General features: G+C 37.4%; 2 protein-coding genes across 2 annotated transcripts; one reads left to right on the forward strand and one right to left on the reverse strand.

Annotated features, from left to right (window-relative positions):
- The first annotated feature begins 197 nt into the window (after positions 1-197).
- On the forward strand, positions 198-7,118 carry LOC139953012 (uncharacterized). The gene is made up of 5 exons (XM_071952398.1): positions 198-389; positions 2,808-2,855; positions 3,415-3,513; positions 4,163-4,189; positions 4,480-7,118. Exons 1-5 carry the CDS (start codon positions 306-308, stop codon positions 4,684-4,686), a joined length of 465 nt encoding a protein of 154 aa, XP_071808499.1. The 5' UTR covers positions 198-305; the 3' UTR covers positions 4,687-7,118.
- On the reverse strand, positions 6,637-22,608 carry LOC139953011 (steroid 17-alpha-hydroxylase/17,20 lyase-like). Its single transcript, XM_071952397.1, has 9 exons — positions 22,200-22,608; positions 18,131-18,310; positions 17,363-17,456; positions 14,931-15,089; positions 13,325-13,533; positions 12,952-13,080; positions 11,294-11,530; positions 10,814-10,912; positions 6,637-9,560 (listed from the first exon to the last, which is right to left on the reverse strand). Exons 1-9 carry the CDS (start codon positions 22,393-22,395, stop codon positions 9,307-9,309), a joined length of 1,557 nt encoding a protein of 518 aa, XP_071808498.1. The 5' UTR covers positions 22,396-22,608; the 3' UTR covers positions 6,637-9,306.
- Between the last annotated feature and the right edge of the window lie 1,100 nt (positions 22,609-23,708).

Here is a 23,708-nt window from a genome sequence, read left to right on the forward strand (position 1 = left end):
GCCAATTAACACATTTTCTAAACAAATTCATTGTTATTTGTTTTTGTTTTTTTAGTAACATTTGTCTACCATTTTAGGTAAATTTTATGAAATTTAAATGTGCTGGTAGCAATAAACTGCTGAACAACAAACTGTATTTTGCAACCCCTAAATTAATAATGTAGAGGTCCAATAAGTGCATGAACTTTCACCTTTAACCTTATTCGTCATCACGTGCTTTCCGAGTATTTTGGTAGCAGTGCGTATCGCTTCTTGTGAACAATTGCAAATGTAAACAACAACAAAAGTAGAATTAACAAGAAACAATGGAGGACCCACAAGGAATTGGTGATAACCAGGCTTCTGCCCCAACAGTTGGTGCAGTATTTTATGACGTTGAACCTCGGAAAGTAAGTGCCAACCCCTGGTTCGTTTGTAAACAATGTCGCCCCCACATAAAAAACTGGACCGGTCCGCATTGGAGTTTGTGCATGATGGAGTTCAATGCAATGGTTTGTGCAACGGTTTTAAAACTCAGCTCATGCATGGGGAGTCATGACATGATTGGCATGACTGGGTCCGATGGTCTTGTGTATTTTAATCGAATACCAATATAGGAATAGGCCTAACTCACTGTGAAAATATCATGAACCAACAGAAACAAACTTATCGCAACTAAAACAAACCATTGTTAAAATTTTGACTTTTTGAGCCTGGAAAATACCTTTTAAAATCAATTCGTTTGATAGCGAGTTTGAGTTGAGTATTACTAATTACAATATAGTATATTAAAAAATTATTATACTATTTATAAAATTACAGCAATCTAAAATTCTTATATTTTAATATTTTAAGTATACCCCCTAATGACCCCCTCATTGCATACAAAGATAGATGAGTGAGAGCAAATCTTCTCCTTTAACAGATACATTTTCTTTATTTTATTTAATAAAAATTAACAAGACCGAGTGAAAGTTGAATGTATTGTCCTCATACATACACTAAGTGTTACCAACATCAATAAATCTTTAGCCTGGGTGAATAGCTTGACCGGTAATAATCATATTAAATTTTACCCACTTGAACTACATTCCGTGCCTGTGACACTTCCCATTTTACAAATGGACTTGGAAAGAGCGAGGCTTGTACACCATGGAAATGTGTTAAATTAAGAAGTTTGGTTTTGAAAGATTTATCATAAAAAAAATGGCTAAACTCGGTCATGGACAATTTTTGCTTCAACAACAACTCTTGGCCTAAATACACTTTATCCACTGTCCCAGATTTTAGCTAGAAATGAATGACATTGATAAAAGTATTGTTTCTGCAAAAAGAAATTCAATTAAAAAATCAATTACTCTACATTGTACAAAGGATCTTTTTTTATGAAACTATTTCTTAGTTTCTGTTGGCCATGTTGGCCTACTGACCTTACTTGAATGCCACTTAAAGGCAGTGGACACTTTTGGTAAAAGTCGGTCAATCAATCAAATCAGTCGGTCATCGCACTTGCGAGATAATAATCAAAGAAAAATAACCCTTGTCACACCGAGTTGTGTGCGTTTAGTTCGAGACCTCAAGTTCTAAATCCGAGGTCTCGAAATCAAATTCATGGAAAATTACTTCTTTCTCGAAAACTATGGTACTTCAGAGGGAGCCGTTTCTCACAATGTTTTATACTATCAACCTCTCCCCATTACTCGTCACCAAGAAAGGTTTTATGCCAATACTTATATTGAGTAATTACCAATAGTGTCCACTGCCTTTAATAATAATAGTAATAATTACAAAATTTATAGAGTGTTAAATACGATCGTTTGTAAGCGCTATAACCAGAATGTCAAAACAGATGGGTTTTAGGTAGATATTTAAAAATTTCCAATGAAGGAGCTGCTTGAATGTTGGTGGGGAGCTGTGACTGAAAATAGCGTGTCATAGTGCGGGGTTCCGGGGAAAGCTTGAAAATGATCTATAGACTTATATTGACCATGAAAGTTCAGGTATAATTAAAATAATAATACAAAGCAAATAATAAACATCATCTTATATTTTATAAGGTGTTACACAAAGAACAGAGTGCCTAACTAAGGGAGGGAAACAAATGAACAAAAATGTATACAAAAACAATCGATGGCTAGCCAAGTAAACAAAACAAAAATAGTTTTAAGCAGGGACAGAATTGCTTTTAGGAGGCGTTTAAACACAGCCAACGACTCTGCCTCCCTTAGACTTGTAGTACATAATGTAGCTGGTTCCACGTGTGCAGTGAAGCAAATGAGAATACTCTGGTTTTCCTCTTTAGATCTAGGAATGGAAAGCCAGGTCAAGCATGAAGTGGAGCAGAGGTGATGACTATGTACATAAATAAGTGTACATCTGCGCATCAGGCCTGTGTGCTTCATTTTTGAAAGGACACTTTCTCCCTGGTTAGGTCACCCAATGAGGAAACTGTAATTTGCTAATTGGAGCATTTCAAGGGCACCAAGGCAATGACCAGGTGGTATGGAGGCAATTACCTTGGTTTCCGTTGTGAAGTATCAGGCCTGTGTGTTTTAAAATATTATTCTTGCAACCATAAAATATTTGGCATTATTAAAACTGACTGAAAAGAAGGAAAAAAACTTCAAAGAAAAAAAAGATACTTAAAGAATTATAAATGTTTAGGTCTATTCAATAGGATCATGCAGACAATATTTTTCAGAGGATAATTTAATTGATACACAACTATTTTCCAAATGGCTGTGAAATTTAAATGTTATTGTTGCTTTCAAAGACTTTTCGTTACTTCACTGTCAAACTTATTGATTGCTATTTTGACTTTACTTTAGATATTGGCAACGAAGGGATGTGTTGGTCTGACATCATTTATGATCTTGGTAAGTAGGTTTAGATTCATTTAAACTTTGTTTCCATTGGGGGGAGGAGGGAGGGGAGTTTCAAAAGGATAAAAAAAGGAATAAGAATCCACAGGGTAAAAAGGGCTATAGTTGTACCTGTAAATGGATACAGGTTGATGCTGTGTTTGAGAAAGCCACTGGAGCGCCATGGTAGCTCAGGGCTGTATACTCCCAGGGAGCTGAAAATTATTAAAGGAATGTTAGTGGCCCAATGACCAAAAATTTGCTTAGCATGAAATTTCTTCCTTGAAAAAAAAAAAAAGGATTACCAACCAAATTTCCATTTCTTGCATTCGCTTATCACTGGTGTTCAGCTATTGTTTGCTTATCCTGAAAATCACGTGGAAATTTGTTTGGTAATCGTGTTTTTATCAAGGCAACAATTTCATGCTAAGCAAATTTTTTTGCTTAGCAGCTCTATGAAATTGGGCCCAAGCCACTTATGTAAAGTGCATTGAGATGATGCGCTAATACATACTGTAAGAGCAAGTTATCATCCTTGTTATTCATTGTTCCTTGTATTTTTTATCTTTGACAGCTGAGTGTTGTGTTTTGCCTTGCCCGAGGGAAGAACGACTATACTTTCTATTTGATGGCAATTAACGTACTCATCAGTGCCATTATTATCTTGTTTACGGTAAGTCAAACCTCACTGCAAAATTGGGCTATAGAATTTCTATAGAACTAAAATGAGAATATTAAAATTGGCTGTTGCAAACTGTTTACCAAGCAAAAGGACCTGTGGAATAAATGCAACAAATAGTAAAAAAACAATGGCCCGACTTTTTTGTCACTAGAGTCTTCCTCGAAGGCTAAACGACAACACGACAAAATGAACAGGTATATGAGTGTAACATAAACAGTCAAGTGGAAATACATGCATATATAGAGAGATTTAGAAAGCACACAGCAAAAGACAAGGGGTAAACAATGATTAGGGAGACTTACAGAGGGAAGGGAAGGGATGGTTTGACCATGGAGGAATAATATTATTCCTCCATGGTTTGACCAAAAGAAGATCGAAACACAAAAATGACCAGATCAAAGGTGGAAAGACGGAGAAATAGTAATCAATTATTGAATGATGCAGTCAAAAAAACAAATTGTAGTTCTTTTTGGGGATTATTTTAATATACAAGGACGGTGTTGGTCATCATTCTAGATTTCACGTTGCTTTCAGATAAACTGAAGTAATTGGAATTTAGGGTCAGATTTTTCTCTACAGTTTATAGTTTTGTTATAAGCTCAAGGTAACATTGACCTGACATTCTTCTTGTTCTTTTCAGTGTTTTTGGTACAAGAGTGGTGACTTGGTAAGTAAACAGTAATTTGAAGAAAAACAATAAATAAATAACAATTCTAATATACTTTGTTTAAAGTGATTACTACCATTATTTTCAAAGCGAAAGTTTTTAACAGAAATTTTATATAGTTTTGAGGATCAATTTCACTGTGCAAGCTATTGAAACAAGCCAGTCAAAGTGTGCGTCTTCTGAACTGAGTTAACATCTATTGTCATTGTTTTAACCTTTGACATTTACCCTTTGACCTGTGACATTTAACTTTAACATTTGACTTTGACCTTTTAACCTCTGACCCTAAGGATCCCAGCAAATGGTGGTTCTTGATTGTGGTGAGTGCCGTAGTCATCTTCCAATGCATCACAACCGATATCTACGTCTTTCAACACGAGAATCCCATCGCTGCGAGTACCCTAGCGCCCCCAACGACTAAACCAGGATTTCAAACGCTTCTGCCAGGGACAACGATAAAGGCGTTGTTGGGGCAAGCAGCCGGAGAAGCCAATTAAGTTCTACTTTGGGTTTTGTTTTTTTGCTACATTTTGGGAGGACGGAGGGAGACTCTGCTTCCCTCTTGAAGGCACTGGACACTCTTGGTAATTACTCAAAAATAATTGTTAGCATAAAAACAAACTTGGTAAAGAGCAGTAGATTGCTGGATAGTATGAAACATTGTGAGAAACGACTCCCTCTGAAGTAACTAGTTATTGAGAAAGAGGTAATTTCTCACTCGCTCAAACAATAAAAGACTTTTGCTGAAGTTGTTTATGAGGCATCTGAAAGCACACAAGGTAGTGCGACTAACTTTTTGGTGACCAATCGCGCCCAAAATTTTCACTGGTTTGTTTTTGTATGCATAATGTGTGGATACACCAAGTGAGAATACTAGTCTTTGACAACTACCAAACGTGTCCAGTGTCTTTTAATCGAAAGCTACTCATGAACACATTTTACAGGCAACTTGGAGGCAACTAAATTGCAGTGCTTGCCACCAGTTCCAATTTTGGTTGCACACAAGTCTCTTTTTTTTTCACTTTCCGTTTCCTGCCACCCCTTTTTCACCCATTATTTACAAAAAGATATATCTCATTCGAGTAAGTTAGATACTATTTTTCTTAAAACGAGTACAAAACAACTGGTGCTTGGATATGGAAACTTATCCCATTTTTCAAGCAATGATCCCCAAGAGGAAAAAAAGTAAACACTGAAACGTGAATTGCTTTTCTTCTTGGACATGGCCTGGAACTGGCTGCCTGTACCTTGATTGCATCATGTGATCTAGCCCTATATATTTGTAACAAAATTCTTTAATATTATTTCCTGCTTTATTAGATGAAATTGATTCCAAATCGTGTTTATTCGCTTCTGGTACACGCTTTCAAAATACTGTACTATTATTCTTTTTGTATTTTTCATTTATCTTGCTGTACTTTTTGTTTTTACCCATCCCTACATTATGATCTATGTCATCAAACCAGCAACTATCTCTCCCCCAATGAAATGAGATAGACAGAAACCTGTGTGTATGCTTATTTTCATCACAAGAGGGCGCTGTTTGAAAAGCGGACAATCAATTTTTGCCTTGGTTTGAAAACTATGGGAAGCCACAAATTAAAAGGAAGAACAGATATGTTGCACAAAGTTATATTCAAAAATTGTGTTGAATTTTTTTGAAACAAAACACAGCCAATCATTGGATTACATTTGTTTTATTGAAAATGCTGAATTTGATCGCAACGGAACATCAGTTAACTCGATTGAATGTCCCCCCCCCCCCCCCCCCAAGATCTGGCCATGGAATCGGCCGTCCATGCCAACGATTTAATGATAATATGCCAGTGCGGTTTGTTTATCAACAAAGGTCTGTAACGAGGACTAACCTTTTTTTCTGATAGCGCCCTCTTTTGATTCAATCTACTTCAGCCCGTTTTTACCTTTCCCAAACGGGTTACCCAACGGAAGAAATTGCATCATTTTAAAGACAATGGACACTATTGGTAATTGTCAAAGACTAGCCTTCACAGTTGGTGTATCTCAACATATGTATGAAATAACAAACCTGTGAAAATTTGAGCTCAATCGGTCGTAGAAGTTGCGAGATAATTATGAAAGAAAAAAAACACCCTTGTCACATAAAGTTGTGTGCGTTTAGATGGTTGATTTCGAGACCTCAAATTCTAAACGTGAGGTCTCGAAATCAAATTCGTGGAAAATTACTGCTTTCTCGAAAAATATGTAACTTCAGAGGGAGCCGTTTCTCACAATGTTTTATACCATCAACCTCTCCCCATTACTTGTCACAATTAAAGGTTTTATGCTAATAATTATTTCGTGAAATTACCAATAGTGTCCACTGCCTTTAACACACCTTTGCATTTGTATCCAAGTTTCAGACTTTTTCGTTAGTAATGACTCTCACCCCTGGTCATGAAATTCATACACAAAATAGTAACACACAATTCCAATGTTAATATGAATCTTTATCTGTAAAGTCTGTGTAATATTCAACCATATTCATTTTAAAACAAATGTTTTTATAACCCAAACTGCTCTCTCTGAAAGCGACGCCCCCTAAAAACGACTAAATCTGGTGGTGATTATAAACCAATGAAATCAATTTAAAGTCAATAAATTGCATTCAATAAAAGTGACAAAATAGAACTGCATATCATTTCTTGTTATTTGTGTTTACCAAAATAAACAATATTTTAAAACCATATGAAGACATAGAAACAAACAAGAAAATGCAAAATCGGACTGGGAAACTTTAATCCCCAAATAAAGGTGGGGCTTAAGTTGCCTCCGTCGTCATTTGTTCAGTCTCAGTCGTACTATACTTTGGGCACGATACGGGGAAGGAGGGCATCGTCACTATCTCTTATATGTTACCATACTTTAAAATATTATTTTCCTTTTGTACAGAGGTAACCTCGCCCCCCCCCCCCCAAAAAAAAAAAAAAAAAAAAAGAGATCCAAGATCACAATGTAATGGAGACACAATAAAAAGGATAGCACCATATACCCTCATGTACCGAACATAAAAATAAAACATCAATACAAAAATTGAATGTTTATCATATCAGAAACCCGGGTTTCAAAAACCAACCCGGGTTTAAAAAAGTTAGCCTCGTTGTCAAAAACGCTCTTCATGCCTGGAAATAACGCAGGCTGAACAAACTAAAGTTAAGTCAAAATCACCTACCAGAAATAATCAAATAATAGTCGTCTGCTCAAACCTACAAGGTCATTAGTACATCTTGTAAAGGGTTTGCGAATTCCTTTTGCATATTAATTAGAGCTCCTGGTTATTGGGGTTTATTGATTAAAAGTGGTCTTCAAGGGTTTGGCAAAAAGAAACATTCATTTTCTAAAGTCAAACATTCTTCAAGGGTTTGGCAAAAAGGAACATTCATTTTCTAAGCCAAACATTCTTTTTGTTGACTTTGATATTTTTGTTTTAAATATAATTTATGCATTTTCATTTTATGACCGTTTGAAATTACAAAATTAATTATGATATTGTCATTATAGTGACTCTATAGTTCTGGGCAGACGAAATATTCGTCAATGGTGAAAGGGTAATTACATAATATGGTATTAAGGTTATATATTGGGTGCGTTCGTTTAGCTTCCCTAGGTCGACCCCGGTGTGTGGCGGTTTTTTTTCCCTGGACAAGTGTGTGCAGATAATTGCCCACGTTCGTCCTGGTAAAAAAAAAAACGCGACGCACCGGGGTCGACCCAGGGGAGCTAAACGAACGCACCCAATCTACTGTGTTAGACTATTATATAACTTATATTCTAAGCCTACAATGGGTGCGTTCGATTAGCTTCCCGGGTCGACCCCGGTGTGTGGCGTTTTGTTTCCCAGGACGAACGTGTGCAGATAATTGCCCACGTTCGTCCTGGGGAAAAAAAAAACTGTCACACACCGGGGTCGACCCGGGGAAGCTAAACGAACGCACCCAATGAAACCGAATCTCGGGCTACTCATCTAACTTCCTATAGGCAATGAAATGTGTTGTTTTTATCTTTTTAATTTCCTGTTGCATTGTAGCTTGTTGACTAGACGTTTTCTATTGTAGTTCCAGCTATCAATTAATTTCCTCTTCAATTGTGTCACTTGTCCTTCGAAGGATAATTAAAGGCACTGGACTCTATTGGTAACATACTCAAAATATTCGTTAGCGTAAAAACTTACTTGGTAAACCATTACGAGAAACAACTCCCTCCGAAGTTACGTATTGATTGAGAAAGAGATAATTACTCACTGGAAATATAAAAAGACTTCAGGCCTGACGCCTTTTATAGGCATCTGAAAACAAACAAACTATTTTCTTGCAAACTTCGTTGACCAATTTGAGTCAAAATTATCACAGATTTGCTATTTGTACACAAAGTGAAAATAAATGGTCCTTGACAATATTACCAATGGTGTCCATTGCCTTTAAGCCTAAAACATTGGCCCAACGGATATTCTGAAGCCTGGCCTGTGGTGTGGAGCATATTTAAAAAAAAAAAAAACTACAGTCGTAAACTAGAAGTATAATAAATATAGTTATTCTTATAACTCTAAACATAATTAGGCCAGTATTGTTTACATTTTTTAATCGGAGTACAAAATGTTAACTCGTTAACTTAATTCGTATTGGTTTTCCTGGCAAAATTCAGTAAGCTTAATTTCTATGTTAGGTATGCATGTACTCAGTCTTGTTTTCGTGCACATTTGATTTCGTTTTTGTCATTCAAATTCGTTTCAGTCATTCTTTTTTTAAACACTTTTAACGTTCTTATTTGAAAGAACCAGGTGTTAAAATGGATGGCATTCGTTGCTGAAATTGGGCGGGGAAAACCATACATTCAAATTCTATGTCTGTCTACTATTGCTCACTTTTTTTCAATTAAAAAAAAAACACCTATGAAAAAAAAATCACCATAATAATGAAAACAGTTACCACGTGACTTATTATTTCGAGCGAGTTCTAGGTCCTTTTCGAAACCACGGCTTCAGGCTCCGTCCTCTCGTCTGAAGCCCTGGAGAGCGTACGCAAAGCACGCACAATATTGTCAAAACAACCGCGGGGCCAGGCTATAGCCGGAGCCGAATCCCCAAAACGCCCACAACTCCTTTAAAATCGTCTTTGAAGTATGACGTCAAACGGCGCTGGTGCCCGTGCAACTTGAACCTGTGGGTCTTGTTGAAGAATATCCTTTTGCTCCTCGCCTGGTACCCGGGTGATGGCGTAGCGATGTGTGAGCCATGATAGAATGAGATAGACAAGTTGTCTTGCCTCGGGCTGGGCGGGGCAGGCACGAACGCCATAACCGAAAGGAAACATGTGCTCTTTGCTTTGGAAGTTCCCCCCTTCGTCAATAAACCGCTCTGGGCAAGGAAACAACAGGCAGAAACGTGTCATTATCATGCAGTTTCCCACTCTCACGCGAAAGTGAAAGTATGGTTTCGAAACGAAAACTGTTTAGATTGAATATCATGTTTTTAAATTATTGAACGAGGGTGCCGGTTGCAACATTATAATACAGTGTTGTGAAACTTTCCATTAAAGGATACGTTGCCTTGGATCGGTCGAGTTGGTCTTTGAAAAGCGTTCTGTATCGTTTTTTATAAAATCGGTATGGTTAGAAAGATGTTGTACAAGTGGAATACATTGATCCACACAAACATGCCTCAAAATTGCGTGGTTTTCGTTTTGCCTCGTCGACAAACACGGTCGGCCATTTATGGTAGTCAAAAATTTGACTCCCACAAATGGCCGATCGTTTTACTTCGCGACGTAAAATGAAAACCGTGCATTTTTGCGTGATACATGTGTGGATCATTGTATTGTACTTGTTACACATCCTTCTAACCATATGCATTTCATAACAAACGGTTTCAAATGCTTTTTATAGACCAACTCGTCCGATGCAAGGCAACGTGTTATTTAAGAGGCACTGCGCACTGTCGATAATTACTCAAAATAATTGTTGCCATAAAAACTTACTCGGTAATAATAGCAATGGAGAGCTGTTGATACTATAAAACATTGTGAGAAACGGCTCCCCTCGGAAGTAACATAGTAACGTTGCTATTTGGGAACGAAGTAATTTTCCACTAATGTATTTGAATTTGATTTCGAGACATCAGAATTAGAATTTGAGGTCCCGAAATCGAGCATCTGAAAAATCACACAACTTCGTGTGACAAGGGTGTTTTTTTTCTTCCATGATTATTATCTCGCAACTTCGACGACCGATTGAGCACAAATTTTCACAGGTTTGTTATTTTGTGCAGTTGAGATACACCAATTGAGAAGATTGGTCTGTGACAATATTACCAAAGCTGTCCAGTGGTCAATTTCACAAAGAGTATAGTAAGGACTAGTCTTATCTCGAGTTAGGACGAGCTCCATGGGACGAGTAACTCGTCGTAACTTAGGATTAATCTTAAGGTCTGCATGCTACAGTGCATGGTTGGGACTCGTCCTAAGTCCTAAGATATAGTCTTAAGTAAGGAAGAGTTTTGTGAAGTCGACGGCAATGTCTTTAAAAGCCATCGTGAACTGAATAATCTGAAGAGGAAAGAACTTCAAATAAGGGGAGATAGGGAGAGAGAGAGAGAGAGTAAGAGAGCTGTACCTGGTTTGTATTCGAATGGTGCTGGCCAAAACTCCTCATTGAAGTGCAAACCATAAAAGTTGGCTAAAACTGAAGTGTCTTTTGGTACGCTATAACCACCTGAAATCAAAAACAAAATACGTGAGAATTCGTAAGTTAATTAAAAATGTTGCATGTTGGAAGAATGACAAAGATAAGTTTGCGGGTAGCACCATGTGAATTATCTCTTTTTTGAGTATAGTATTTTAGTGCTAAAGGTATTGGACACTAATGTTGGTCACAATGTGATGTGATGTTGTTAATAAAACATACCAATACATAGCAATAGTATACCAATAATGATTAGGGTAGGTGGCCTTAGCTATACATCTAAACCGGACCTTAGCCTTCGATCCAAACCGGACCTTCTCAAGAGGCAAATAATATACCAGTAATATAGCAACAATATACCAGTAACATGGCAATAGTATACCAACAATATTATACCAATGATATACTTACGGAACGTGATATCCTGTGTGGTTTTGTGAGGCACCGAGAGCGGGGCAATACAGGCGTATCGTAGAATCTCTTCAATAGCTGCGCTCACGTACACCAGCGAGTCTCGGTCATCTAGACCAGGCTTTCGATCCTCGCCAACGACACTCGTAACTTCGGAGGCGATCTTTTCTTGTTTCTCTGGATTTGCTACCATGAGAGTAAGGGACCATAGCGATGCCACTATGAAACCCGCGGTGGCTGTGCAAATAATAAAACTAATTAATAACAAGAATGAACAGCTTTTAAATAGCGCAAAAATACATCAAAGTCTCCAAACGCTTTTGGAAAGTGAAATTTTCCTTAAAAAACTACCCTTTTTTAAAGAATTACCCTGTGGCTTCCAAGGTGGACAAACGTCCACTGTTTTGTTGTATAAACTACCCTACAATGGCCATTTCGTAAGCTCACACACACAAACAGAAAGGTGAGCAGGATTAGAAAACCAAAAGTAAGATGGAAACAGCAAAACAACAAGTGAAACTCATTATTAATTATAATCATAATATTATAATGTAAAGCAATTGTGAAAAAAACTGTGCAGTCACATCACTATCTCTTGCAATATTTCCTTAAAGCCATTAGAACCTTTCGGTACAGAAAAAAAAAAGTTCACAGATTTACAAATAACTTACAGGGTTTACAGAAGGTAGTGGTGAAAGACTTCTCTTGAAATATTATTCCATGAAATGCTTTACTTTTTTTTAAGAAAACAGTAAAACAATATCAATTCTCGACGGATTTATTTTAAACACCTGCCATGACACGGCGAAACGCGCGGATACCAGGGTGGGTTTTCCCGTTATTTTCTCCTGACTCCGATGACCGGTTTAGCCTAAGTTTGCACAGGTTTGTTATTTATTTTGATATAGAAGTTGTGATACACGGAGTGTGGGCCTTGGACAATACTGTTTACCGAAAAGGTGCAATGGTTGTAAAGGCACTGGAAACTGTGGTAATTGTCAAAGACCAGTATTATCACTTGGTGTTTCCCAACATTAGCGTACGAGTGCTTCCAGATGCCTAATTAATCAGGTCTGAAGTCCTTATTAATAATTTTAATGCGAAACTACCCGTTAATTTGAGTGAGAACTTACCCGTAAAACTACGTAATACTTCAGAGGGAGCAGTTTCTCACAATGTTTTAAAACTATCAACAGCTTCCATTGCTTACCAAGTAAGTTTTTCTGCTAACAGTTACTTTCAATAATTACCATCCAATACTTTTAAAGACAGTGGACACTATTGGTAATTGTCATACACCAGTCTTCTCACTTGGTGTATCTCAACATATGCATGAAATAACAAACCTGTGAAAATTTGAGCTCAATCGGTCGTAGAAGTTGCGAGATAATAATGAAAGAAAAAACACCCTTGTCACACGAAGTTGTGTGCGTTTAGATGGTTGATTTCGAGACCTTAAGTTCTAAACTTGAGGTCTCGAAATCAAATTCGTGGAAAATTACTTCTTTCTCGAAAACTACTCCACTTCAGAGGGAGCCGGTTTTCACAATGTTTTATACTCCCAATCTCTCCCCATTACTCGTTACGAAGTAATGTTTTATGCTAATAATTATTTTGAGTATTACCAATAGTGTCCACTGCCTTTAAGTATAACTTACTTCCGCCGAGATAGTTAGATACTACTTGGTAGACGTGTGTGTCGGTCATGAACTTGTATTTCTCAGGATCAGCTTTTTGGCCCAGATTGCGAGCATTTATAACACCGTCCATCAAATCACGGAGATTTTCTGGGAAATAAACGCAGTTTTGGAAGGTGAAACTCATTCAATAAATCGACCAATCAGTCAATCAACCAATCAATCAATCAGTCAATCAATCAATCAATTAACAAATCCATATATAGTCAGTTAAAATTTTCCCTGCTAATCCAAATCAATATGAATTCAACTAATGAACGCAATTTTGAAAGATGAAAATTAACGAATGACTCGATCAATTAATCGGTTTTGGTGAATGTGTTTATTGTCATACCTGGGTCAAGACTCTCTTTGTGTCGCTTGAACTCTGACCTCAGAAGTCCATTCAGTTCACTTGTTGTATTTTTTATGAACCGGATGCCACTACTCGGAATGTGACGTAAGCTAGGTATGACGTCAGCCTTGTTTCTGGGTCCAACGATATAGGTGTAGAGGTCACCACCCATCAGCTTGCTGACGCGTTTGTGTACCGATGCATCGGCCCTGTTGACAATAATCAAAATAGTCAATGTATGGTCTTTTCGACGAAAAAGTAAGTTTTTTTTTTCCAAAATGGCCGCCCGGCCCCTTTTTCGTCCGAGTTAAACAAAACAAAAAAGGAGGGAGGCGCGGCCCCTAAACAATCGTTAAATTGTTTGCCTTATCAACGAATACAACACTGTATGAACATGTGTAAAAAATTTGGCCTATCTGCTTTTGCTCTGCATCCCAAAAAAATCAACCTCGGTTGACCAAACTCGGGCTATACAGCCGTTGCGATACGAAGTTGCTTTAAAGACACCTGGCACTTATTGGTAATTGTCTTCACAGTTTTGGCGTATCTCTACATACGCATAAACCTGTGCAAATTTGAGCTCAATCGGTCGTCGAAGTTGCGAGAAAACCGTGAAAGAACAAACACTATTGACACACGAAGTTGTGTGCGTTCAGATGCTTGATTTCGAGACCTCACTAAGTTATAATTCTGTGGTCTCGGAATCAAATTAGTGGAAAATTACTTCTCTCAGTTTCACGAAAACTATACGTGACTTTAGAGGGAGCCGTTTGGCACAATGTTTAACACTAACAACCTCTCCCCATTACTCGTTATAATACCAAGTGAGGTTTTATGCCAATAATTATTTTGAGTAATTACCAATAGTGTCCGATGTATTATGGTCATGAAAACTTGATACACTATCTAACAATGGGATATGAATTGGAAAGAATTGGCAAGGGTGGTTTTTTTCTTTCATTATTATCTCGCAAGTCCGATGACCGATTGAGCTCAAATGTTCACAGGTTTGTTATTTTATGCATATTATGTTGAGATACACCAACTGTGAAGGCTGGTTTTTGACAATTACCAATAGTGTTCAGTGTCTTTAACACGGAACACCAACATGAAACTCGCTCATTATTCAATTATGGCAGCAAAAGAACCCTTTAAAAACAAAGTTTACCATCGTTTTTTTGGAATCGTTCAATAATCCTATAAATTTAGATTATCAATTCAGCGAACCATGTGAAAATTACATTTAAAAAAGATCGCGTTTTCGAGACATCGCCGAAAATCCTCAGCGGTTTTATGTCAAGCAGCAAAAATAATCCGTAATTTGAATACACAGTTTTAGGAAAGTATCAGTCAGTAATGTTTCTCAGATTCGAACTTTGGAGACAAAACTGATATCTTTTTTTTCCATAGCCATATTAGTTTTAAAAAAGACATGACGGTTCTTTTCAGAACTGAGAAGTCTCCTGAGTTCCGAGAATCCACTCCACGGTGGTAGAATATAATATAGCAAGACAGTTTTCTAAAAAAACAAACTCTACATGGCAAGTATATACATAAATGGTGTTACCGCAAACCAAATAAATACATGTATTAGGTTCACACTTACTCAAAACCAAAGCAGAGATGGCTCAGGACACCGGCGACTGCTGGTATCACTATATCTTTAATATTCACTGGTTTCCCTTCTCTTTGGTCCAAATCTTCCTCCAGCTTTTTGAAGACAACGTGAGCTATTTTCTCGATCTTTTTATTGGCTGTAAAGTCTCTACCAATTGAAAAAAAAAAACGAAAAAAAAAAAACTATCAACAATCAATCTCAGGTTTTGACATATTCAGTTCTTCTCTTGAATTAAAAACTGACATGGTTTATTGTTATACGGGTATTTAGGCCTACTTCTTGTCAAAATAATAATATACTACCAAACACATAACATGTAATGATTACATGCATGAAAAGATAGGGTTGTTGTTGTTGTTGTTTGTTTGTTTGTTTGTGGGGTGTGCCTGTTGTGGTGTGGTTCTTGTTTGTTTATTTGTTGTTATTTTTATATATATACTTTTTAGGGAGGTGTCTGTTGTAGTGTCGTTGTAGTGTGCAGTTTTCAAAATTGTCAAACATGTCTTTGTTATGAATATGAGTGATGCTTTGTACAAAATGTACATAACACATTTTTTTTTTTTGTGGGGGGGGGTGTGCCTGTTGTAGCGTGCAGTTTTTACACTTTTCAAACATGTCTTTGTTATGAATGATGCTTTGTGTGTATGTATTTTTCAATTCCAATTTGAATGGTGCTTTAAAGTCGAGGGCGGTTGGCGGTTGAAGGCCGAGAGCGCTGACCGAGGAATGAATACAGTTTCACTCTAAGTTCCTTGACCTGAATTTCACCGAGAGAAATTAATTTGTTGGAGTCTTTGCCGTCAACAAGTTTCGAAACCGAAAACACACTTTTATGTCACAGACAATGCAAAACATGCAAACGTGCAAAATTGTATCTACTCGAGATAACTTCAAGATTCCAACAGAAATTTCATTTTTCAGTTTGTAATTAAAGGAACAAGTTGCCTTGGATCGGTCGAGTTGGTCTTTGAAAAGCGTTTGTAACCGTCTTTTATAAAATGGGTAGAAAGATGTTGTAAATGTAGAGTACAATGGTCCACACAAACATGCCTCGAAATTGCGTGGTTTTCCTTTTACCTCGTCGACTAACACGTCGGCCATTTATGGGGGTCAAAATTTTGACTCCCATAAATGGCCGACCATGTTATGTTGAATCGCACAGTTTTTTTTTTACCAACTCGTCCGATCCAAGGCAACGTGTTCCTTTAATCACCACTTTTTACAGGCGGATGTCTTCGTGCAAAATCACAGCGTGCTTGAATCTATACATAAAATAGGTTGTTTATTTTTAGATTTAATTTTATGGGTCAGGTCGGCAAAATACGGAACTATGCATCCTAATGTCAATGTTCTGTTTTCAAAGACAAAACGCATATATAGTGTTTGTTTTTTGCCCTCCACTCCGATATGAGTATTTGAAGTGTGGGCCTATTCTATACTTTCTCGAGTTCTGAAAACTAAATTCAGAGGCACATCACTCGGGTGGCATTCGAACCCATACGCCATTTTAATTTTGATTGTAATGTTTTACTCATATGTTTAATTGATGAATTTTAAGTAACTGTTATCCTCCCTATAGGAGTGTACAGTACTTCTCCCTCTCAGTTTTTCTGTGTAAGATTTAGGCAATTTTAATTAGTAATGTAATGTTTTACTCCAATTTCTTAACTATGTAACTGTTCATGTAATTCTGCTGCTGGCAGCGAATTGAATAGAATGTTAATAAACCATTGAATGAATGAACCCACAACCTTTGCATTGCTAGAGCAGATGTCTAACCACTAGTCCATCCAGCAAGCCAGTTTTTCAGTTCTTGGGGAAGTATACATTTCTACACATCGGTGTACATGCAGGGAGAGCTAAATTAGTGTCACACCCATGCCAAATTAACATTATTCCAGAAAAAAAAGGTTACACTATAGGTTTGCAATAAACCAGGGCCAAATTTCGAAGAGCTGTTCAAGCTTTGTCTTTACAGTTGGTGTATCTCAACATATGCATAAAATAACAAACCTGTGGAAATTTGAGCTCAATCGGTCATCGAAATTGCGAGATAAATATGAAACAAAAAAACACCCTTGTCACACGAAGTTGTGTGCTTCCAGGTGCTTGATTTCGAGACCTCAAGTTCTAAATCTGAGGTCTCATACATGTTAGGGTTTTTGTGCTCTAAGAATTGTTGCCCTATAATAGATGTTAAATTTGCATCGGGATAAAGAATATTAACTTTTGGTTTTTACCCATACACCGATGTGTGTTAGCACTGTATACTCCTCATTACTTTCCCGAGTCCTGTGAAAAAAATATCACAGGCATGTTACTCGAGTGGGATTCGAACCCACGACCCTTGCAATTCTAGAGCAGAAAAAAATGTTTTGCTCTGTTTAGATAACTGTTAATTATACAAAATGCAGACCAACCTGAGATTTCGTATTCCCATCTCACGCAGTAGCACCCAGTCTGGACTATATGCTCCAAGAGATATGTCTTTGCCATTCTCGTTTAACATGTTTGCTGTCAGGACGAAAACAAAGAGGAAATTAACAACTGCAACTTATGTTTTACTTTTACATCTTCGGACATAGCTCTTTGTTGGTTGTAGGGCCGTTTAAGGTAAGAACGGGTAATTTGTATTTCATTATTTTCTCGCAAATTCGATGATATTGAGCCCCAAATTGTCACAGATTTGTCACAGTTGTTGTATGCATATGTTTGGATTGAGAATATTGGTCTTAGACAATTACCAAAGGTGTCTCGTACCTTTAAAGGCAGTGGACACTATTGGTAAATGTCAAAGCTTTGTCTTTACAGTTGGTGTATCTCAACATATGCATAAAATAACAAACCTGTGGAAATTTGAGCTCAATCGGTCATCGAACTTGCGAGATAAATATGAAAGAAAAAACACCCTTGTCACACGAAGTTGTGTGCTTCCAGGTGCTTGATTTCGAGACCTCAAGTTCTAAATCTGAGGTCTCGAAATCAAACTCGTGGAAAATTACTCGTTTCTCGAAAACTATGGCACTATAGAGGGAGCCGTTTCTCACAATGTTATTTAACCATCAACCTCTCCCCATTACTCGTCACCAAGAAAGGTTTTATGCTAATAATTAATTTGAGTAATTACCAATAGTGTTCACTGCCTTTAATAACAATTTCCTTTAACTGATAATTAAGACTAAACTCACATGAGTAATTGACCGGTCTAGAACCCATCTCTTTGGCGTAGTTCAATGCCGCATCCTTGATGGCGGCAAACGTATTCAGCATTATGGCCCAATGGCCGACCTTCAAAGACATGACGTCACCATACTCCTTCCCAATCTTGTCTAGAGTTACCCAGGGTGGCGGGGGTGAAGATGACATAACTAATAATGGACGAACAGAAGATTGTACCTTCTTATTGGTTTTTTAACAATTCAATTCAATTTAATTCAAAAAAGATTACTCATCTTTAGGCAATTACATTATGGTCATCTCCCTATAAAGTCGATTATGATTACTTATGACAAGAAATTGACACTATATAAATTGTGTAAAAATACAAAGATTATTTGAAAAATGACAATAAACAGAAGTGTAAAAGTGGTTGAAACCACAGCAGTTATGTATAACAGTAAAAACATAAATTGAATGTACATTAACAAGAAGGAAAAAACAATATAGCCATACAAAAATATAGGTGAAAAATAAGACGCCGCACCGTGTTTGGTCAATGTTGGATATGCGGTTAGGCAACAAACAAACAAAAGTTGTTGATCGTCCCCGCCCGACCGTTCAACCCCCACCCCCCCCCGACCCCATTTTTTCCCCTTTTTTCTTCATAAAAAACAGCCTTTTCAATGATATTTGAAAAATGGTTGAAAAAGCAGGATACTAGGCGTGGCAGAAATGTTGAGCAGTATGTGTCAAGGACTGGTGCTGAGGTCATGGTCTGACATTGTGTTCTTTTATTTTTCCCATGGCTGGGTATCTCTTTATACTTTTAATGCCCATATTTTTCAGCCGATACTTTTTTTCAAAATGTACAGGTTTTAAAAGATGTTTAAAGAAGGTTTTTATTCATGTTGGCAAAGCAAGAACAATTCTTCAAACGTTTACTTGGGCTACACAGTGCTTAGTTGTTTGAAAAAGTTTGCAGAAAATGTCATCTAGGAGTGAAATTTGTTTGACGAAACTATTGAAAACATCAAAAACACACAAACCCTCTGTTTTATAGGGATTGTAACGATTTCCTTGTTATTGATTTCATACTATTAATTGTCATGTCAACAAAACTTAAAAAAAAAAAAAAAAAAAAAAAAAACCCTCCCTCCCCCCATGTGAAAAAAGGACGATTAACAATTCTTTTTTTATTTGGCCTTGTTTCCCTCACGAACCAGGGGCACTCATGTGACAAAATAACGAGGATCGCGGGGAATGTGGAAATCCTCAACAGTCATTCCAATTCCCAAGATAACGAAGCCAGCTGTTCTCAATGACTATAGACCGGTTGCCCTCACACCTATTGTGATGAAATGCTTTGAACGGGTCATCAAAGGTATTCTGCTCAACAAGAAATGCAGCGGATCCTTTTCAGTTTGCCTATCGTGCGCATCGTGGTGTGGATGATGCAACTATGACATTATTGCATAACATTTACGGGCACATTGACAATTGTAAAAGCTATGTACGAACATTATTTGTTGACTTTTCCTCTGCCTTTAACACAATAAGGCCACAGTCTCTTTTGTATAAATTGCAGCATTTGAAAGTTAACCCACACCTTGCCCTCTGGATTAATGATTTTTTACTGCAGCGACCACAAAAGGTCAGATTTTCAGGTGTTAGCTCTGATGTCGCACACTTAAGCACTGGAGTTCCACAGGGGTGTGTGTTTATCACCTCTTTTGTTTTCATTGTTCACAAGTGACTTTAATGTCCAAAGTAGTTCTTGTATTGTGATTAAATATGCAGATGACACAGCCTTGACTGGATTAATTTCTGGCAATGATGAATCGGAGTATAGGAAAGGAGTTAATCAGTTTGTTGATTGGTGTGAAAGAAATAACTTAGTTCTTAACGTAAATAAAACAAAAGAAATGGTTTTTAACTTTCAAAAAAACATTCAACCTGTACAACCTGTTAAAATTAATGACATGTCTGTTGAAGTGGTAAAGGAATACAAATATCTGGGAACTGTAATTGGTGATCAGCTGAACTGGAACTCTAACACCACGAAAATCTATAAGAAGGCTAATCAACGGTTGTACTTTGTCAGGAAGCTGAAGTATTTTAATGTTAACACCCGGATTCTTAATCTATTTTATCAGAGTACTATTTTATCCTTGTTGACTTTTTGTGCAATAACTTGGTTTAATTCACTTTCAGTTTTTAATAGACAAAAACTAGTTCGCATTACCAAACAAGCCTTAGCCAGTAGGATTATTGGTTCAGATAATGACGGTCTTCAGGAATTAGTCAAGAATAGACTTATGAGTAAGTTCCACTGTATTTTGTCTGACAACACACATCCCCTTTACCCACTGATTGTTCACAACAAATCTGGTAGGATCCGTCAACTAAGCCTTAAGACTAACAGGTTAAAGAACTCTTTTTACCTATTGCTATCCATAATTTCAACTGTGATTTTATTAGATAACTGCAATGCATCCAGCCCTTTGTACTGCCTTAATTGTTTATTATTGTTTTATTTGATTTTCTGGCATCTCCTGTGCAATTTGGCCTCTTTTAATTTGGGGAGGGGGTCCACTACCCAACCATGCTTTAGCGTTGACTGTTTGTTTGTTTGTTTGTTTGTTTGTTTGTTTGTTTATATAAACTGTAATGATTTTTACTTATATTAAGGTTATTGTTTTATGTAGTATTTTGGTAATTCTTGTGCAATTTTACATTTTAATATTTTATATGTTGCTGTACAATAGGATTGTAAATTTCATGTATTTTTATATACTTGACGAATAAACCATTCAATTCAATTCAATTCAAATAAATGACCTTTGCTACTTGATGATTGGATTCAGTCAAGCATTGGACAGCTATAAACATGAGTGCTTTCAGAAAGACATTAACTTCTTAGTCTAAGAAATGATCAATTTGTTTCGTTCCCTTTTTTCAGGTAAGCAGAGGAAAGAATGTTTGTTTACTATTTGCATCACTGGGGTTTTGAGTGTCAGTTATCGTTTTGTTTTTCTAAATAATAAATCTCGGTCAACTTCCAACCAGCACACCAAGAAAACAGGCAGAAGGGGACACCCACTCGACGCAACCTTCGGATCCAGTTTGTGTTGTCCTGCTTTTGTTGTTCTATTTATTTCTCCATCTAAAGAATTCACTCATGGGGTCAAGGTTGAACAAAATGGCTTCCTTACGGAGGTCATTGTTCTAATTGTGTAAAAGACCACGCAAGGTCACACTCACAATGAAGTTTACAAATTAATATAAAAACCGGTTCAAGCCGTCTGAATGCCGTATAAAGTAGCAAGGACATTGAATTCAACAAAGAACACCTTTTCGGGCCTTGCAAAGAACTGTACACTTGTATGCAATACTTCAACCATAGAGGAAGGACAACACAGAGGAAAGACATCAATACATACAAGAAGCAAATACCAACAATCTCATTCTTCTTCTTCCATGAAAAGTGCAGCCTTCAAATGATTGTTTTTTTGTTAGTTATTTATTCAGCAATTTCAAAGATGCATGACAATAAACAAAAAATACTTCCAGATGGGTTAGGAGAAACAAATCCAAAGTGTTTTACTGCCTCCCCACACAATTATGGTGGTAAAACAAGTGTTATAAAACGAATAATAAAATGTAGGTCTTATATATAACCCTTTATGGATAACTTGTTCACTCAGTATTACAAAAACGGATATCTCATAATTAAGGTAAATACAAAATTCTGTATTATTATTACTTCATATCGAATGAAAAAGTGGTGCACCGCCATGAGGGCGCCAAACGGAAACTTCCCAATTGATGATAAGAAAATTAACTCTGGGTGCGTTCGGGTTAGCTTCCCTGGGTCGACCCCGGTGGGGAAAAAATCACCACACGCCGGGGTCGACCCAGGCAAGCTAAACGAACGCACCCTCTATAAATGAATTTCCATGTACAGGTTGTCAACTATAAAAAATAACATACATAAGACATGGAACATGTGCGAGCAGTAATACCACAATGGAAACTAACAAGGTAAAGTTTGTCATAGTTTTGGGTTTAAAACTTGAAAACACAAAGACGATGACTTACTTTTCAAATGCCCCAAGAGGAAATGGGCCGGTGGCGACGGGGGCGGATTTTCTCCACGGTGATTTCCTCCACCAATACACACAACGAGCAAAACTACCAGAACGACCACTGTTGCACCAAGTATAATAGTAGTGCCAGTTATCTGAAAGAGACTGTTGGTCGCAACGTCGCCTCCAATGGCTGCCGAGATGAACATTTTCAGTTTATTTGTCTTCAAGTTCCCGAATTCGTCTTGAAGGTGCCCTCAGTTGCACCCAAACGTTTACATGTGATGATGTGCTACAAGATTAGCAGAAGTTGTTGTCACTACTTCCATAGCCCTAACTAAAAACCACACATGAATTTGCTATAGAGCATTGCTTCGCTGTTGCACGGTCCATGAACTCAGTGATCTCTGTGCGCATCTTTTCTGAGTGACTGTGGCTCACGGTAGCGGCTTCTGGCTAACCGGGTAAGATGCATGGATGAAACACAGGCTCTGCCATGAGTCGTAGCCGCTGTGAAACCAGACTAATAACAGTTGAATGGCTTGTTATTGACGCGTAATGCTTCAGAGGAGTTTCAACTCTTACGGACTGTTGTTTATAGTTGTTTAACAATAACAATGAAGTGTGTTTCCTGGTAGAGCCAAGTTAAAAAAGGAACTTAAAATTCCAGAACTTTAAACCTCCAGCTATAAAGAAAGGACCAGCTTTCCCTATACGCTCCATGCTATGGAGAAAGGAACGTAGAAAACATACTAGTGCATGCCTCTGTGTGCGAGTTCGTTATAGCTTCCCCACAGGTCGACGCCGGTGTGTGACTTTTTTTTTGTTCAGGACGGACGTGTGCAGATAATTACCCACGGTTGTCCCGGGGAAGAAAAAACCGCCACACACCGGGGTCTACCCAGGGAAGCTAAACGAACGCACCCTTTTAAAGCAACGTATAATAGGCACACCTTTGGTATTTGAAATCGCTCGATTGTTTAGCCCTATACAAATGTAGATATTCACTAAAATCCAAGTTCATTTACTTGCTGCTTTTTTAACGTATATCATTCTATGTGTGTTTATCTGTGTATGTCTATGCTTGTTTGCCTTTTTAAATCGTTTAGTGATTTGTAGTCTGTGTTGTTTTTATATGCCAGGGTTTAAGGAGATATACGCCTTTTGGCGACAGTTATTTTTTTACTTTTATGCTCTCCTGGGCACCCCACTGTTGTTTCACTTTGCTTTCTTAAATATTTTTAATGTATGTACATGTGCTTGTAAATGTGATTGCCCGAATAAATATTATTAAAAACTTTGAAGCGTTTTGAGATAATTGCCGTCATATCATCACGGAATAATACTCCAGAATTTGAATACACGATTTCAGAAACCTTTCATGCAGAAACTTTTCTCGGAGTGACATTTATTGTTGAAACCTGCCATCTAAAAATCACATTGTTTTGAGGGACTTGTTCACACTCCTTCTCCGAGTTAAGCATAGCGAACAGCTGCCGCGCTCCTTACCAAGTTATAATTG

This window comes from Asterias amurensis, chromosome 21, assembly GCF_032118995.1.
Source record: "Asterias amurensis chromosome 21, ASM3211899v1".
In the NCBI taxonomy this organism is placed as follows: Eukaryota; Metazoa; Echinodermata; class Asteroidea; order Forcipulatida; family Asteriidae; genus Asterias; species Asterias amurensis.

Bases quoted from the DNA above. Each gene is read 5' to 3' on its own strand.
- LOC139953012 (XM_071952398.1), top strand. From the start codon at position 306: ATGGAGGACCCACAAGGAATTGGTGATAACCAGGCTTCTGCCCCAACA. The intron at 390-2,807 runs GTAAGTGCCAAC...ACTTTACTTTAG, and splicing joins ATGACGTTGAACCTCGGAAA to ATATTGGCAACGAAGGGATG. The intron at 4,190-4,479 runs GTAAGTAAACAG...TCTGACCCTAAG, and splicing joins GGTACAAGAGTGGTGACTTG to GATCCCAGCAAATGGTGGTT.
- LOC139953011 (XM_071952397.1), bottom strand. From the start codon at position 22,395: ATGTTCATCTCGGCAGCCATTGGAGGCGACGTTGCGACCAACAGTCTC. The intron at 17,457-18,130 runs GTGAGTTTAGTC...TCGTCCTGACAG, and splicing joins TAGACCGGTCAATTACTCAT to CAAACATGTTAAACGAGAAT. The intron at 13,081-13,324 runs GTATGACAATAA...TTTATTTCCCAG, and splicing joins CAAAGAGAGTCTTGACCCAG to AAAATCTCCGTGATTTGATG.